The following is a 16,460-nucleotide window of genomic DNA, read 5'->3' on the forward strand; positions in this document are numbered from 1 at the left end:
AAGTATTCAAACATAATAAGTTGGTCCGATCTAAAGCTCGCACGGATGGACTTATATACATCCGCACGAATGCGCAAGATTAGGGTTTCATATGTTAGTCCTTAATTGCGCAATAGGTCCGCATGAACTGTCCATCCGCAAGTACTCTTGATCCGCGCAGGTTGATCCTCAACTATGTTCATCCGCAGTTATGAGTCCATCCCTAGTTATCTTGTGCGGATCTAGGCATAGTATATATAGGGGTCTTGTTCATTTGTCATTGGTAACTATTAGCAATAGAGAGGCGAAGTTCTGCTCGTTTGTTTCATGGTATTGTAGTTAACATCAATTAATAGAAAACAACTTTAATTAGCTTGTTCTTGTCTGATCCACTCTCGTACTTGGATTCCGCACAAGATAAGAGATCTACGCAGTCAACGGTGTAACGGAATCGATCCTAACACGATCTCACATATGTTGATCTCTTGTTGTTGTTAACAATTTAAACTTGTAAAAGTCAAACAGGTTGAAGGGCAAAAAGTTAAACACAACCCAACTCCAAATAGTCAAAACCAGTTCAAGTTCTAAATTGATTTCCAATTATGCATACATGTGTTAATTTCTTGTTGTTGTTGTGTTACTACCTTTATATTGCCGATTAATTAATGGCTTAAGGTGGTTTATTACTAGATTAGGAAAGACTTTTGAATATGGGGGGGAAATTATGAAATATACTAGCAGGAACTGAAATTGTAAGTAAAGTTGTGAGGGTATTTTAATTTTGTCACTGAATTACAAACGTTTAGTTAGTGGGAGGGACTTGATTGTGAGGAATTGACAACCACATAGACTTGATTGTGAGCAATTGACAACCACATAGACTTGATTGTTCGTTTTTTTTTTTTTTTTTTTTTTTTTTTGCAAATGAGGGTTGAAAGTATGATTGGGTGTAAAACCAGGGATTGAAATTGTACTTTACTCACTCTTTAGTTTACCCATGTAAGGAATTGAACCATGATCTTTTCTCTCAGTGACAGGTCAAGAAGAAAACTTTAGGAGAATCCTAAAAATAGACCTAGGGGTATCCTAGTATTTGTTTAGAAGTATTAGATAGAGAAAACAAAGAAGAAAAATATTTTTTTACACTAATTTTACATGTAGCCGACAAAATTGAAGGGTAGATCAAACTACCCCTAAACTCTACATACATCCACCCTTGTTTTATCCGAAAGGCAAAAAACCTCTATTACCGGACAAAAGATAGAATGGCCAAATTTGACTTGGTTAGGAAACTTAATTGAAGTTTTCCATTCTCTCATTTTTATCGGTTAATGATTTTAAAAACAAATCAAATTTCTTTACTTACAATTTAGAGTTAACTAGAAGCGCACCCCGCCGCGATGCGGCGGGGGCTTGAAGATGTGTTGCGAAACCGAGTCAATGTAGCGGTGTTAAAATATATTAACAGATCCTTTTTTCCGGAAAGTTAGATTAGGGTGATCTATAAAGTATATTTACTAAGCACAATCATTAAGATAGTAAATCCGCTTTGAGTAAAGATTATTGCACCATAAACCATCATTGTCCATTTACCCTTGACTATACCCATACGTTCGAGAATCAAGGTTTGTATACATTTTGTTTCTAAACATGTGTATGTGGTTGTCGGCTCCCATGCAACTTCACAGATTTTAGATATATGTAACTATGTTAAATGTTTTTTCGATGGTAGACCACAACCACCAAAATCATCACAACAATAGCCACCACAACATCGCATTCGTCAACACCACAACCGTAAAAAATAAAACCACCACCAACCATATATAAAGATTTTTTGTTACTCATATAGGCACACCTAGAGCCGTATTTAAAAGCCCAAATCCAACGGCCAGTCTTTGACTACAGGCACATAAAACATAGCTTTTGAATGATCAAATTACGTGATTTCTTCCATCTTTTCATAAAAGCCATTCAAAATTGAATTTATTTCTTTTCCTTAAGGATGGTTCTTATCAGCAGTAAGAAATGCATGAATGCTCCCCTTCACTTCCACCCAACCACACCCAAGATCAACTATAACCCCTTTTTCTCTCATTGTCATTTTCAACTTTGCAACTTCATCCCATTTACCATTATCAGCATAAAAATTACACAAAAGTGTATAATACCCGGCATTTACCCATTCATATTGATCAATCTGATTTTATAGGCATTTCTCTAATAGACATGTAAGCTTCTTCCCATGCACGCAAAAGTAAATCACACAAGCATAATGTTTGAGGTCAGGGACAATACCATAATCTTCTGTTATACCCTTTACCCAAAAAAAATCTTCTGTCATAATCTTGTTATAGTCATTAAAATAGTAAATAATATAAACGTCAAAGTAAAAATTGCACATTTGTCCCAACGGGTATTTTTAAGAAATTAACGGGTATACCCGATACCCGTGGGTATGCCCGATAACCGACGGATAATTACCCGACAAATACCCGACGGGTAACGGGCCGGGTATGGGACAAAGAATTACAACCGAGTACGGACTTGTGATTACCAATACCCGACCTAAGCCCCGCCCATTCTCATTCCTAAAAAGCATGAAGCCCTTCTAAAGTGGTACAACAAATGAAACACATGGTATAAGTGGCCCATTGCCATTCTTAAAAAGCATGAAGCCCTTCTAAAGTGGTACAACAAATGAAACACATGGTATAAGTTCTAATGCATAAAAATGTTGCAAATTAGAGTATATATAAATTGCTAAAATCGCCCCTGAGGTTTGGGCACATTTGCCATTTTCGTCCAAAATGACACTTTTGTACCATTTTGCCCCCCACGTTTGTAACTTTTTGCCATTTTCATCCAAACCACTAACTTAGTTTATTTTTCTGTTAAGTTGAAGGATATTTGGATGAAAATGACAAATATAAACCACAGGGACGAAAATAGCAAATGTGCTCAAACTCTTTTTAATTTCTTTTATTTAGTTAATTTTTTCACATATATAATAAAAAAGAATATACATATATAATAGTTTTCTCACATATTTTTTATAAATTTCCATCCATCCACTAACTAAGTTAATTTTTTTCTATTAAGCTGAAAGATGTTTTAAATTTTATAAATTAATTTTTTCTATTAATTTTATAAATTAATACATGATCTTTTATTTATTAAATTTCAAAAGAAATCTAAATACAATTATGAATATTTTTGTATTGTAAATTAGGTATAATATTCTTTTTAACGAGCACCGATACCATACTTCTTTGGTATTGGTACCAAACTGTACCATATCGGTACCAGTTCTCATTTTACATGTTATGGTTACCACTACTACAGAATGAAACTTCAGACGCGGTCAACGTTTTTTTAGACACGGTAAAAAAAAAACCCGTCATCCAAAAGTGAGATAAATACTGTTTAAAATTTGTTTAAGAAACAACCAAACCCAGTCTAAAGGGTTTTATAATGAACCAATTTAAAATGCTTGCATCTTCCGAGCCATCCTACTTCAGGATAAAAACAAGTTTGAGTTTTAAGTTGATTTTTTAAAAATGTATTTATTATTTGTATCAAGGTTATTATATGTAGTCTTTTGTTCAATAGAAATTTGTTTTCTTTCTCTAAGTAACATGAATATTTCGATTCTGTTTTTGAGAGTTTAACAAGAAAAAAGCCCGTCGTGAAAAGTGTTTATCACAAAATATAGATGGCATTATACTTACTATTTGGTGGGTAATTTTAAGGTTTGATAATGGTACGTTGTTTGATGGGGGGCACTGGCTTTTGTTTTTCGTTAGGAGCGAATTTGAAAGAGTAGAAGATGAATTACAAACTTGGTACATATGATAATATTTGTTTATTTGACATTTTTCTATAAGGTCACAAGCATTTTAGTTTTATAAAAATTAGAGGTTTAAGTAGATTTATTTTTATAAAACTGATCTATATAAACAATTGGAAATTAATTTCAGTATTAATTTATAAAATTTAAAACATCCTTCGCCTTAATAAAAAAATTAACTTAGTTAGTGGTTGGATGAAAATTTATAAAAAATATGTGACAAAACTATTATTTTTTTTCATATAAAAATTACATGTATATTCTTTTTTTATTATATATGTGACAAAATTAACTAAATAAAAGAAATTAAAAAGAGTTTGAGCACATTTGTCATTTTCATCCCTGTGGTTTATAGTTACCATTTTCATCCAAATATTTTTCAACTTAACAGAAAAAATAAACTAAGTTAGTGGTTTGGATGAAAATGGCAAAAAGTTACAAACGTAGAGGGCAAAATAGTACAAAAGTATCATTTTGGACGAAAATAGCAAATGTGCTCAAACTTCAGGGACGATTTTGGCAATTAACTCTACAATTTATTTTACAGTTCTTATTTTAAACCCAAAAATTAAAGTTAAACGGCCATATGGCCCAAATAAGATATAAAATAATCAAAACCACAACATCCACATCTATACTAACGTGCACTTAAGGCATCAGAAATTGTACATTGCTTTCGATTTTATCATGCCCCCACTTCTAACAAGAAGAAAGTAGCCAAAAACAGCACCCACAGCAGCAACTAGATTCCCTTCTTTGATCAAAATCTTACCCACCGTCCGAGCAATCTCCACCGTCAGTTTCTTCCCTTCCACCACCACCGACTTCCGCGGCATCCCACAAAAAGTCAACAAAACCAAGACGGAGATCCACATGACGATGGTGGCCGGAATCACCACGGCCAAAGCGGCGGCCATGGAAAGAAGGCCGAACATGACACCCAGAGCCACGGAAGCGTAGATCGCTGGCCACCCTGTTGACGAGGACGGAGAGGCCGTGACGGCGGAGTCGTACCATGAAAGTACCAATTTCAGGAGGTTCCATGATGATGATAAGAGGACTGTGTACACAAATAAAAACAGGAAAACCCATGTTCGCCGTTTGCTCATTAGTTTTAAGAGGATGATATATGCAGTCGACGGTGGATTACGGTGGTCGTCTTGTATATTATCCGCCATAATTTAGTTTGTGTGGGTTGGGTGAGCACTGAGCCGTATTATTATTTAACGATTATTATATATTGATTTCGTATTATTATTTAACTATTATTATATATTGATTTCGAGCAATAGTAAGTTTATTTTTATAATAATATATAATTTTTTATTATTTAATATATTATAATAGTTTATTATTATACGTACATTTAATAATATACTAGGTTAGAACCCCGTGTATTACACGGGTTAAATAAATATAACTTTATATACTAAGTAATAAAATAGTTACATCTTTTAAAAACTCGTGTATTGCACGATTTGAATAAACACATGTCTTACACGAATAATGTAATTCGTTAACACATTTAGTCATCAAGATGTGTTTTCTAACAAAATGAACTTTGAGGTACTATTTACTTATTGTAACATCTCACTTTATTTTTTATTAGGTTAGAGAGTTGTGGGTTACATGGTTTATAACATTTTACTTTGTTTTTTTATTTATTATTAGGTTAGAAACTTACGTATTACTTGATGTTGGATAATCAGCAGAAAAAAAAAGAAATATTTTAGTAAAGAATATTAAATATACAAGAGATAAACTGGATATTATGATGTAATATTATTATTTCATTGGAGTGTAAAACGGGATAATGGGATCATTTATTAAAAGTAGGATTCTAATTATACCGCATGTATAAAAACTATATTTGTTTTACATGTATTGAATAAATTCTTTTAACGAAACAGTTGATTAAAATAAATATTTTTATTTTAATATGTAATTATCAGTTATCCTTGTCCTTATCATCAAATATAAAAATGATTAAAACTACCAATTAAATAAAATCTTTATTTTTGTAAATATTTTATGTCACAACCCCCGATCCCTTATCTATCCCGGGAACGGGCGGACGCGAACTCGGAGTTTGGTGGTATCAGCTTATTAATTTGGCAGCGGAAATTACATCAGGACCGTAGTTAGGAAATGTTTATCAGAGTAAAACCATCATATTTAATATTAATAATCACATGGGCAAAACCCAAGTTTCTTATTACAATACATTTATAGGGATAAACCCTGTTTTATTGAATTTAAAACATCATTTATTAGGTAACTTTTATAGCCACCTTTTTCCCAAGCCTTCAATGCTCTCAAGCTGGCTTTTTACTAATTGGCTGTCACATTGTGTTACCTGAAACGCGTTTTAAAAACATTTGTCAGTGGGAAATACTGGTGAGTGAATCTCAATTTAATCAAGAAACATTTTATTAATTAAAACAGTATTGAGAGCGATCACATTGTTTATTTCTACACAATTACTCATTCAGTACTGTCAATCCTGACTTGTGGGTCATATTACACATTGGCTAACTCATTGTCCAATGGTAACGTACTATCATCCCCGACTTACTACTCGCGGTAGTAAATTTTGTATACAAAACCCCAACATACCGGCAGTAATTGAAGAACTACAAAGACTCAATCACCGCTTAATCACATTGTAAAATAATTAAGGTTTTGTAAAAACTGTTAACAAAAAGAGGATAACTCACATTGCTATCTTAGACTTCGCATAAGGGTTTCCTGAGAATAATCTATAATTTATACAAATGTACATAGGTTAGTATCATAACCCTTTGAAAACATTAATGATACCCTCCCCGAGACGGTATTCCAACAACTACGTCGGGCAGAACCACGACAGTTGTTACGGAACCCTAAATCAATCGGGCAACGTATCTATTTACGAAACTGGGGTTATAATACTTACAAAGGAGCAGAACCTCGCTAATTAGGGGGTATAATACCCAAGTATAATAACTCTACTACAGAAATTGAGATTGAGAATTAAAAGTTGAACGATTTCTGGTTGAACCCGATGGCCTTCTTATATAGTGCCGATACTTGACTTTCACGCGGCCCGTGTAAAAGATAAGCAGGGCTTACGCGGCCCGCGTTGTCACACCCCGACCGCGTATAACATGCAACTGCGGCGGAAACGTCGGGGAGTGTTGAGACAGAATTAATTGTTTCACAACTATGGCATACAAAGTTATATTTTATTTATTAAACACGAGTGTTACATTGTTTCAAAACAGGAAATAAAGTGTTCAGAACATATTCAAACTAAGTCTATCTTCTTTTTATGTCTCTAAGGCACAGGTCTGCCCTAGTATCACAATCATCATCCTAAGCGACAGCTCCTGAAAACACATGTGAAAGTAGGTACGTGATGTGCGTTAGGTGTAATATATTTTTGATGTATAATTTAAGCCCTTTTTACACTTTTAGCCAAGTTTTAAATTTATAAAACACGATATTTACTAACACTAAACACACATATGGGCAAGTGCACCCATCGTGGACGTAGTATAGTGTTGGTAAGATACCGAGGTCGTCCAAGGACACAAGAGCTTTTAGTACCGGTTTATCCTCAACGTCTAATCAAATCAAAATGTTAGAAAAGATTTTTAAAATAAGAGAAATAAAAACTAACTAAATGCTGAAAAATAAAATAAAAATAAAAATAGATAGACAAGATGAATCACTTGGATCCGACTCGTGTATTAGTATAACCTTTGATTATTTTCGCACTTTTGCACTTGTTTAAGTGATTATCTTAGTTCTTGTAGTAGGCCCCTCTTTTGAAGGCGACGTTACCCTCAACCCAGTAGTTTGAGTCAGCAAGGATACAATCCTAAAGGGTCGGATTATTGAAAGATAATGAATTAGGTTATTAATGCAAATTATGGTAGGCCCCGCTTTTAGCGGTGACGTTACCCTCGACTAAGTAGTCTGAGTCAGCAGGGATACAGTCCTAAATAGCCGGGTTAAGTATTAATAGTAGTTAACTTATGAGGGGGTCAAAGAGTTTGGATCCCCGCCATCCAATACCTATGAGCATTGAAGGAGATCCTACTAAAATTGACCCAGGTCCCTTGCAGGACCTCTAAACGCTGAACAAGGGCAAGACCCTTACCAAACCGTTCCCTTAACCCCCGACCAGGTAGCCAACATACCTCCATATAGACCGTGGAGATATGAATGGTGAAAATCTTTTATTTTATATAGACAGTAAAATAATGTCAAGACACCACGGACAAACGATAAGGAAAGATCACCTTCAACATAAGCAACTAGTTATTAAAGTCATTAATACAAAACCAAATAAAAAGTGCAAAATGTTGAAAATAAAAAGTATTAAACTAAACACTTGTCTTCACCAAGTGATGTAAGAGACTTAGGCAAACATGGCCTTGATTGTCAAGAACTCTTACGATCAATCTTGGATCCCGAGACGACTCACACACTCTATGATGGACAATGGATGATGGTGGTGGATGATGGTGTTATGGTGGTGGTGGGTGGTGGATGAAGTGTGAGAGAGGTGGTGTGTCAAGGGATGAGTTGCAATGAAACCAAGCACTCCTATTTATAGGCTGAACAGAAGGCTGGGCACGGCCCCGTGTCCGCTGGGCACGGCCCCGTGCCTGTCTGACACTCTCTATCTTCATTAATTGTAATTCGCAATTACAATTAATGCGCCTACTGTACTTTCGCCACGCCCCCGTGTTCACTGGACACGGCCCCGTGGTGGGCAATAGAAGCTTCTATAGGTTTGTCTTTTCTGCTGCTTCTTGGGCACGGCCCCGTGCTGGCTGAGCACGGGGCGTGTTCAGTCTTCTGCCTTCTCTATTTTGCTTGGGAGGATGCTGTTGAGGGGTCGGGCAATCCACTTATGTTCCTTTTCTTGTATTTATGTTAGATTTAGCTGTCTTTTTGCTTCTTTTGTGAATTTGAGCTCATTTAATCCTGAAAATACAAAAGGAAGACAAAAACACTCTTTTTCCAACATTAGTACTAAAAAAGGGTTAGTTTTATGCCTCATTTGATGTAATTTATATGTTGCATTTTACACACATCAAATACCCCCACACTTGAACTTTTTCTTGTCCTCAAGCAAAACTCTTTAATATGTGGCTTACATTCCCAAATGGAATGGGTAGAAGAGAAGGTTTTGGCTTGTCATAGAGTGTCGGAAATCCAAGATCTTTTTGGGTTTTGTTTTTATTTATTTACAATCCTATTCGTTATGATTTGTTTGGAACGTTTCATAGGAGAAATTACTTATTTGGGCATAGCATGCCTTTTTAAAATTCCATTTATATACAAGTTCACATACCTCACGGGAGAAATCACTCACACTCGGCCGAAGGTGTATTTCTAGTGAATCACTCGAGAGCGGCATGGAACTTATTCCTACCATAAGCTTGCCAAGCAATCAATCATCCTCCTTTTTAACTTGTTACCTTTGTAAATATCAAGAGGACTCTTTTGGGTAAAGGCTCGGGCTAAAGGTGGGTGAATGGGTTAGTGGTTAGTAGAAAAGGGCGAAAAGCGTAAAAAGCGTCGGTTTTCGTAGAACACTTTGTTTTAGTGACTTTTTTATTTTGAAGTATTTCTTCAAACAAGCTTTTGTTTCAAGAGCTTTGTTTGTTTATTTCTAACTTCATCATTTTTTTTTAGTCACACGAAAACCGAGCTTGTTACTAAAATAAAGGGTAAAAAAAATTAAAAAGGGTTTTTAGGGTAAAGAAATGAAAGGTTTAGGCTCAAAGGGGTTAACTAGGGGGATTTTAGGTAGGTGGTAAAAAAAATGAAAAATAATGGTGTAGAAAGAAAAAGGGTTAGTCCTAATGCCTCCATCATTTACTTACTTGGGTTTAAGTTGGTAAGGACCGGGAATGAATCGTCTTGGCAAGTTCTAGAGTCGTAAGAACCAAGCGGCTATTCACACAAGAAACGAAAAATGAGCATTTAGTCTAAAGATGTATATTTGTATGCTCAATAAAGGCTCAAAACTCACTTTTTGTGGGAATGGGTTTTTTTATGTGATCAAGTATATATAATCAAATTTTAACTAAGCTTGTCATGCCCGTTTCATAATTTTCTTATGTTGGTTCTTTTTATCACGACGCTCTTGGTTGTAAATTTATAAAAATATAACCTTATTAATCTTAGAATTCCTAACTTAAACTTTAGACAAGTAAAAAAAATGGAAATTTTTGAAAAAAATTTGGGGTGACTAGCGGTTCCAATAGAGTTTTGTGTAAGGCTTGTTATTGTGACTTGCAAAATTTCAAGGTTTTAGCATCCCCCCACACTTAAATTACACATTGTCCTCAATGTGTCCCAAAAATAAATTTTTAGGTTGATTAGATGTGTAATATAGTGTTAAAAGCAAAGATTTATGTTACTGGCAATCTGGGCACGGCTCCGTGGGGACCGGACACGGCCCCGTGTTCAGGTGCCAGTAACGAAAATTAAAGAAAAGAAACAGAAGCCTGGACACGGGGGCGTGTCTGGTGAACACGGCCCGTGTCCAGTTACCTGAACTAGGCATTTTTCTGCAGGGGTTGCAGTACGGGGCCGTGTTGGTTGGACACGGCCCGTGTTGAACCTTCTGTATCGGAGAAATTGATGTCGGGTTGCCTTGTTCTTGTACATGGGGCCATGTTTCTCGTTTCCCTTTTCATCCTTTACCACCATAAGTGTGTTTTATTCCTGTAAATTAAAACTAAAAGTTTAAACTAAACTAAGGATAGTTCCGTGGAATGCCTCTGTGGTGCGCCACGTTTATAAGGGTCCTTGGCTAGACCTAATGTGAGGTTATATATTTTCTGAGTGGGATGTTTGGCATCCCATGTTGCACCGTCGGAGAGCAGCATCCAAACTCGAATCAATAACCTTCATGTAGTTGACCGGGTCGTCGTCCTCTATTCTCTTCCCAACCCTGAATTTTACTTCATCATCCCCGTACCTTAAAGTGAGCGTTCCGTCATTCATGTCTACCACTGCTTGTGCGGTGGCGAGAAACGGTCTCCCTAGTATGAGGGGGACCTCTGTGTCTTCTTCCATATCGAGTATGACAAAGTCGGCTGGATAGACAAATTTGTTTACCTTTACTAGGACATTTTCGATGACACCTTGCGGGAATTTGACGGATCGATCAGCGAGTTGTATGCTCATTTTTGTAGGACTCGTTGTTCCTAGGCCGAGTCTTTTAAACATTGATGATGGCATGAGGTTAATGCTAGCCCCAAGGTCGGCTAGTGCATTACGAACGGGGGAATCCCCGATCGAACAGGGAATCATGAAGCTTCCAGGGTCGATTTTCTTTTGGGGAAGTTTGTTGAGTACGAGGGCAGAGCATTCTTCGCCTAAGTTAACTAATTGCAAAGTTTCAATTTTCTTTTTATGACTGAGGAAGTCCCTCATGAACTTAGAGTATTTAGGCATTTGGGTTAAGACATCAATAAAAGGAATATTGACATGCAATTGTCTTAATAGACTTTCGAACTTTGCGAACTGCTCATTGGTCTTTTGACAGATTAACCTACCGGGGTACGGAACCCGAGGAGTTTTAATGGGCTCTGGTGATGGAGTGGAATCCTTCTCTTGTAGAGGCGGTGGTACAGTCTCCTCTGCAGGCGGTTGTACTTCCGTAGGCTCCACGGTACGGTTCCGTAACGTGATGAGATGAACTTGTGCTTTTGGGTTTGTTTCGGTATTGCTTGGTAATGCGCCTTGTGGTCTTTCGGAGAAATTTTGGGCTAGTTGACTTAATTGTTTTTCTATGTTTTGAATACTAGCTTGTTGATTTCTAAAATTTGATTCTAATTGTAGAAACCTTTCTGAGTTTTTCTTTTCAGTGTCGGAGATGAGGCGAGATACAGTATCTTCTAGCCTTTCTCGTCCACCTTGCTGTTGAGTGAAATTTTGTGACTCATTTCTTGGTTGTTGAAAGTTTGTTCGTTGGGTTTGTTGGTTACTACTATTGTCGGGTTCTCTCCAACCAAGGTTAGGGTGATTTCGCCATCCTTGGTTGTAAGTGCCCGTTGGAGGACCCGATGGCCTAGGTCTATTGTCAATGTAGCTTACCGACTCTTGTTGATCGTCCGTTTCTTTCATACAACTCCAATTTTCATGTGGCCCACCACACCCTTCACAAGCCATAACCGAGACCGTTTTTGTCATTTCTAATTTTTTTTATTTTTGAAGAAAGGGCCTCGATTTGGGCTTGTAAAGAAGTGTTTTCATCTACCTTATGGGCGCCCGGGGCAATAGATTTATTGCCTCGGGGAGTGTGCCATTGAAAATTGGTTGGGCAATTTCCTCAATTTGGTTATATATTTCATGCGGGCGGCGATTACCTAAAAGTCCCCCGGAGCTAGAGTCAAGTGTCTGCCTTGTGTGTGGCAACAACCCATTATAGAAAGTGGATACTTGTTGCCATATTGCAAGACCATGATGTGGACACTTTCGCAATAGCTCCTTGAACCTTTCCCAAGTTTCATATAAGGATTCCCCGTCCTCTTGTGAATATGTATTAATTTCAGTCATTAATTTGGCCGTTTTAGCGGGAGGGAAATACTTATATAGAAATTTTTGGGCTAGTTCATCCCAGGTGTTTACCGATCCAGCTGGGAGGGCGTTGAGCCAAGCTTTTGCTCGGTCTTTTAGCGAGAAAGGAAACATTCGAAGGCGGATGGCGTCATTTGATGCTCCATTAATCCGAAAGGTATCATATATTTCTAAGAAATTAGTAATATGTAGATGGGGATCCTCGTCTGCAAGCCCATGGAAGGTTGCGGATTTTTGGAGCATTTGTATCAAATGCGGCCGAAGTTCGAAGTTATTGGCTTCAACATTCGGTGCGTTGATAGCGGCGCCAAGGTTACCTACGGTGGGTCGTAGATAATCCATGAGAGTACGTTGGTCCGCCATTGGAAGTGGCTTTCCCGAAACCTTCTCTTGATTTTTGGCTTTTAGTCTTTTTCTGAGAAAGCATTCGGGTTCTTCTAGAGGTTCTTTTATGTCCTTATTGGAACTGGAGTTCATACACTACGTAGGGGTGGCGTCTGGTTCCAAATCCTGCAATAAAAACAAAAAAAGAATACTGGTCAGAAGGTTCACCACGGCCCCGTGCTCAGTGAACACGGCCCGTGGTCGGAGTTACAGTGATTATTTTCCAGATCCCAGTTACTGGAGAGTTGGACACGGCCCCGTGTTGCACCGACACGGCCCCGTGGTCAGCCTTCTGTAACTTGGAAAACTAAAAACTGCCAGTAACAATGCTGGGCACGGCCCGTGCTGAGCTCTGCAGAAGCTGAAAAACTAAGAAAATCCTAAAAATTAAAAAGAGAAAATAAAAAGATGATTAGGCCGTTGATTCCTAACTTTCATAAAATCCTTATGTCCCCGGCAGCGGCGCCAAAAACTTGATGTGCGTTAGGTGTAATATATTTTTGATGTATAATTTAAGCCCTTTTTACACTTTTAGCCAAGTTTTAAATTTATAAAACACGATATTTACTAACACTAAACACACATATGGGCAAGTGCACCCATCGTGGACGTAGTATAGTGTTGGTAAGATACCGAGGTCGTCCAAGGACACAAGAGCTTTTAGTACCGGTTTATCCTCAACATCTAATCAAATCAAAATGTTAGAAAAGATTTTTAAAATAAGAGAAATAAAAACTAACTAAATGCTGAAAAATAAAATAAAAATAAAAACAGATAGACAAGATGAATCACTTGGATCCGACTCGTGTATTAGTATAACCTTTGATTATTTTCGCACTTTTGCACTTGTTTAAGAGATTATCTTAGTTATTGTAGTAGGCCCCTCTTTTGAAGGCGACGTTACCCTCAACCCAGTAGTTTGAGTCAGCAAGGATACAATCCTAAAGGGTTGGATTATTGGAAGATAATGAATTAAGTTATTAATGCAAATTATGGTAGGCCCCGTTTTGGCGGTGACGTTACCCTCGACTAAGTAGTCTGAGTCAACAGGGATACAGTCCTAAATAGCCGGGTTATAGTATTAATAGTAGTTAACTTATGAGGGGGTCAAAGAGTTTGGATCCCCGCCATCCAATACCTATGGGCATTGAAGGAGATCCTACTAAAATTGACCCAGGTCCCTTGCAGGACCTCTAAACGCTGAACAAGGGCAAGACCCTTACCAAACCGTTCCCTTAACCCCCGACCAGGTAGCCAACATACCTCCATATAGACCGTGGAGATATGAATGGTGAAAATCTTTTATTTTATATAGACAGTAAAATAATGCCAAGACACCACGGACAAACGATAAGGAAAGATCACCTTCAACATAAGCAACTAGTTATTAAAGTCATTAATACAAAACCAAATAAAAAGTGCAAAAGGTTGAAAATAAAAAGTATTAAACTAAACACTTGTCTTCACCAAGTGATGTAAGAGACTTAGGCAAACATGGCCTTGATTGTCAAGAACTCTTACGATCAATCTTGGATCCCGAGACGACTCACACACTCTATGATGGACAATGGATGATGGTGGTGGATGATGGTGTTATGGTGGTGGTGGGTGATGGATGAAGTGTGAGAGAGGTGGTGTGCCAAGGGATGAGTTGCAATGAAACCAAACACTCCTATTTATAGGCTGAACAGAAGGCTGGGCACGGCCCCGTGTTCGCTGGGCACGGCCCCGTGCCTGTCTGACACTCTCTCTTCATTAATTGTAATTCGCAATTACAATTAATGCGCCTGCTGTACTTTCGCCACGCCCCCGTGTTCACTGCACACGGCCCCGTGGTGGGCAATAGAAGCTTCTATAGGTTTGTCTTTTCTGCTGCTTCTTGGGCACGGCCCCGTGCTGGCTGAGCACGGGGCGTGTTCAGTCTTCTGCCTTCTTTATTTTGCTTGGGAGGATGCTGTTGAGGGGTCGGGCAATCCACTTATGTTCCTTTTCTTGTATTTATGTTAGATTTAGCTGTCTTTTTGCTTCTTTTGTGAATTTGAGCTCATTTAATCCTGAAAATACAAAAGGAAGACAAAAACACTCTTTTTCCAACATTAGTACTAAAAAAGGGTTTGTTTTATGCCTCATTTGATGTAATTTATATGTTGCATTTTACACACATCAGTACGTCAGCATAAAAATGCCTGTGAGATACATAGGTTTTGTGAAAATGGAATTCATGACTTAAGTTTAAAGAAAACGTTTAATAACAGTCAGTCATGAACCTTGTAAATTGTTTTGTTTTGTAAATCATATGAAAAACGATAAGATCAGATGATATGTATAAATAAAATGTAAGGTTAAATTAATAGCCTAGTAAAATGAGTTTGTATAAGATAAGTTGTTTGTAAAAATAATGTCTTGTGAAGTATATGTTATTTGTGTAAAATGTAATATGTCTATACTGAAATGATTTAAAAAATGCTACGATAGGTAATATTATACAAACGTTTATATGTAGGAAGTACCAGCGGCGTATCCACCATGTTTGTATCATATTACATACGCCACGTTACTCAAACCATTTATTCAAACCAACCACCATGTAAATTGTTCATGTATGAATCAATTGTCAAGTGTTATTGGGTAAACCATATCAAAATGTCCATGTCTAATGTAAACCACCAAATGTGTATATCAATGTCAAATTGTTTATGTTTACTGTAAATCATATAATGTGTATCCAAAATATCATGTATGGCATGTGAAATATATCAACTAGGCCATAGGTAAAAATGCACAAAAACAAGGTATTGAATTAAACATAGTTTAAGTCAAAGTTATGTTTTGTGGAACAAATGCATGCTATACTGATACAAACATTTATGCGGTATTGTGAAAATTCATACATTCAAGCCTTTGTGACTGTGATGATAGACCTTTAAACAAATTAAAGGTCTATATGTGTTATTGTTTATCGAATTCGGTCATTCCTTCCAATCCAAACAAACCCGAGATTTCAGGAATGGGAGTTGTCAAGTCCTATGGTACCATTACCTACTAACGGGCGGCATGATCGGTGTTAATGAATGTACATTGTATAATTTAAACAAACCAAATGTCATACCAAAATGTGAGCATGTGATGAATAAATGTACTAAGTATGCACACAATGGGCATACATAGCATAAAATGTAATGTAAAATAATGTACTAAGTACGCACACAATGGGCATACATAGCATAAAATGTGATGTAAAACAATGTACTAAGTACGCACACAATGGGCATACATAGCATAAAATGTAATGTAGAATGATGCACTAAGTATGCACACAATGGGCATACATAGCATAAAACGTAATGAAATCATGTACTATAATGTACTAATGAACATAACAAGCATATGATATGAAATCATGAAAAGCATGAAAGTAGCAAGTAGGCACATGTGTTCCACCCCAAAACAGTTTGGAAAACAGTAAAAGAGGGGTCTATGTACTCACCTGAGATTGCTTAGAAGTCCTTGTGTAATAATCACACAATGCTAGAGATCACGGAATATCAAACGGCACCTAATAGGTAGCTGTATTAATATACCAGACCTAAATCGGAAGATTTGATAGAATGAGGGTTCGTAAACCAAACGAGTCTAGAGGCTCATGTAATATGGTTTA

General features: G+C 37.0%; 1 protein-coding gene and 1 non-coding gene across 2 annotated transcripts; one reads left to right on the forward strand and one right to left on the reverse strand.

Moving 5' to 3' along the window:
• Nucleotides 1-4,485: 4,485 nt before the first annotated feature.
• LOC110938909 lies at nucleotides 4,486-4,938 on the reverse strand. The gene has a single exon (XM_022180897.2). The coding sequence runs from the start codon at nucleotides 4,936-4,938 to the stop codon at nucleotides 4,486-4,488; it is 453 nt and encodes a 150-aa protein (XP_022036589.2).
• A 7,358-nt stretch (nucleotides 4,939-12,296) lies between these two features.
• LOC118492682 lies at nucleotides 12,297-12,403 on the forward strand. Its single transcript, XR_004894684.1, has one exon. It is a non-coding gene; the product is annotated as a small nucleolar RNA R71 (small nucleolar RNA).
• Nucleotides 12,404-16,460: the final 4,057 nt, after the last annotated feature.

This window comes from Helianthus annuus, chromosome 5 (assembly GCF_002127325.2).
Source record: "Helianthus annuus cultivar XRQ/B chromosome 5, HanXRQr2.0-SUNRISE, whole genome shotgun sequence".
Taxonomy (NCBI): Eukaryota; Viridiplantae; Streptophyta; class Magnoliopsida; order Asterales; family Asteraceae; genus Helianthus; species Helianthus annuus.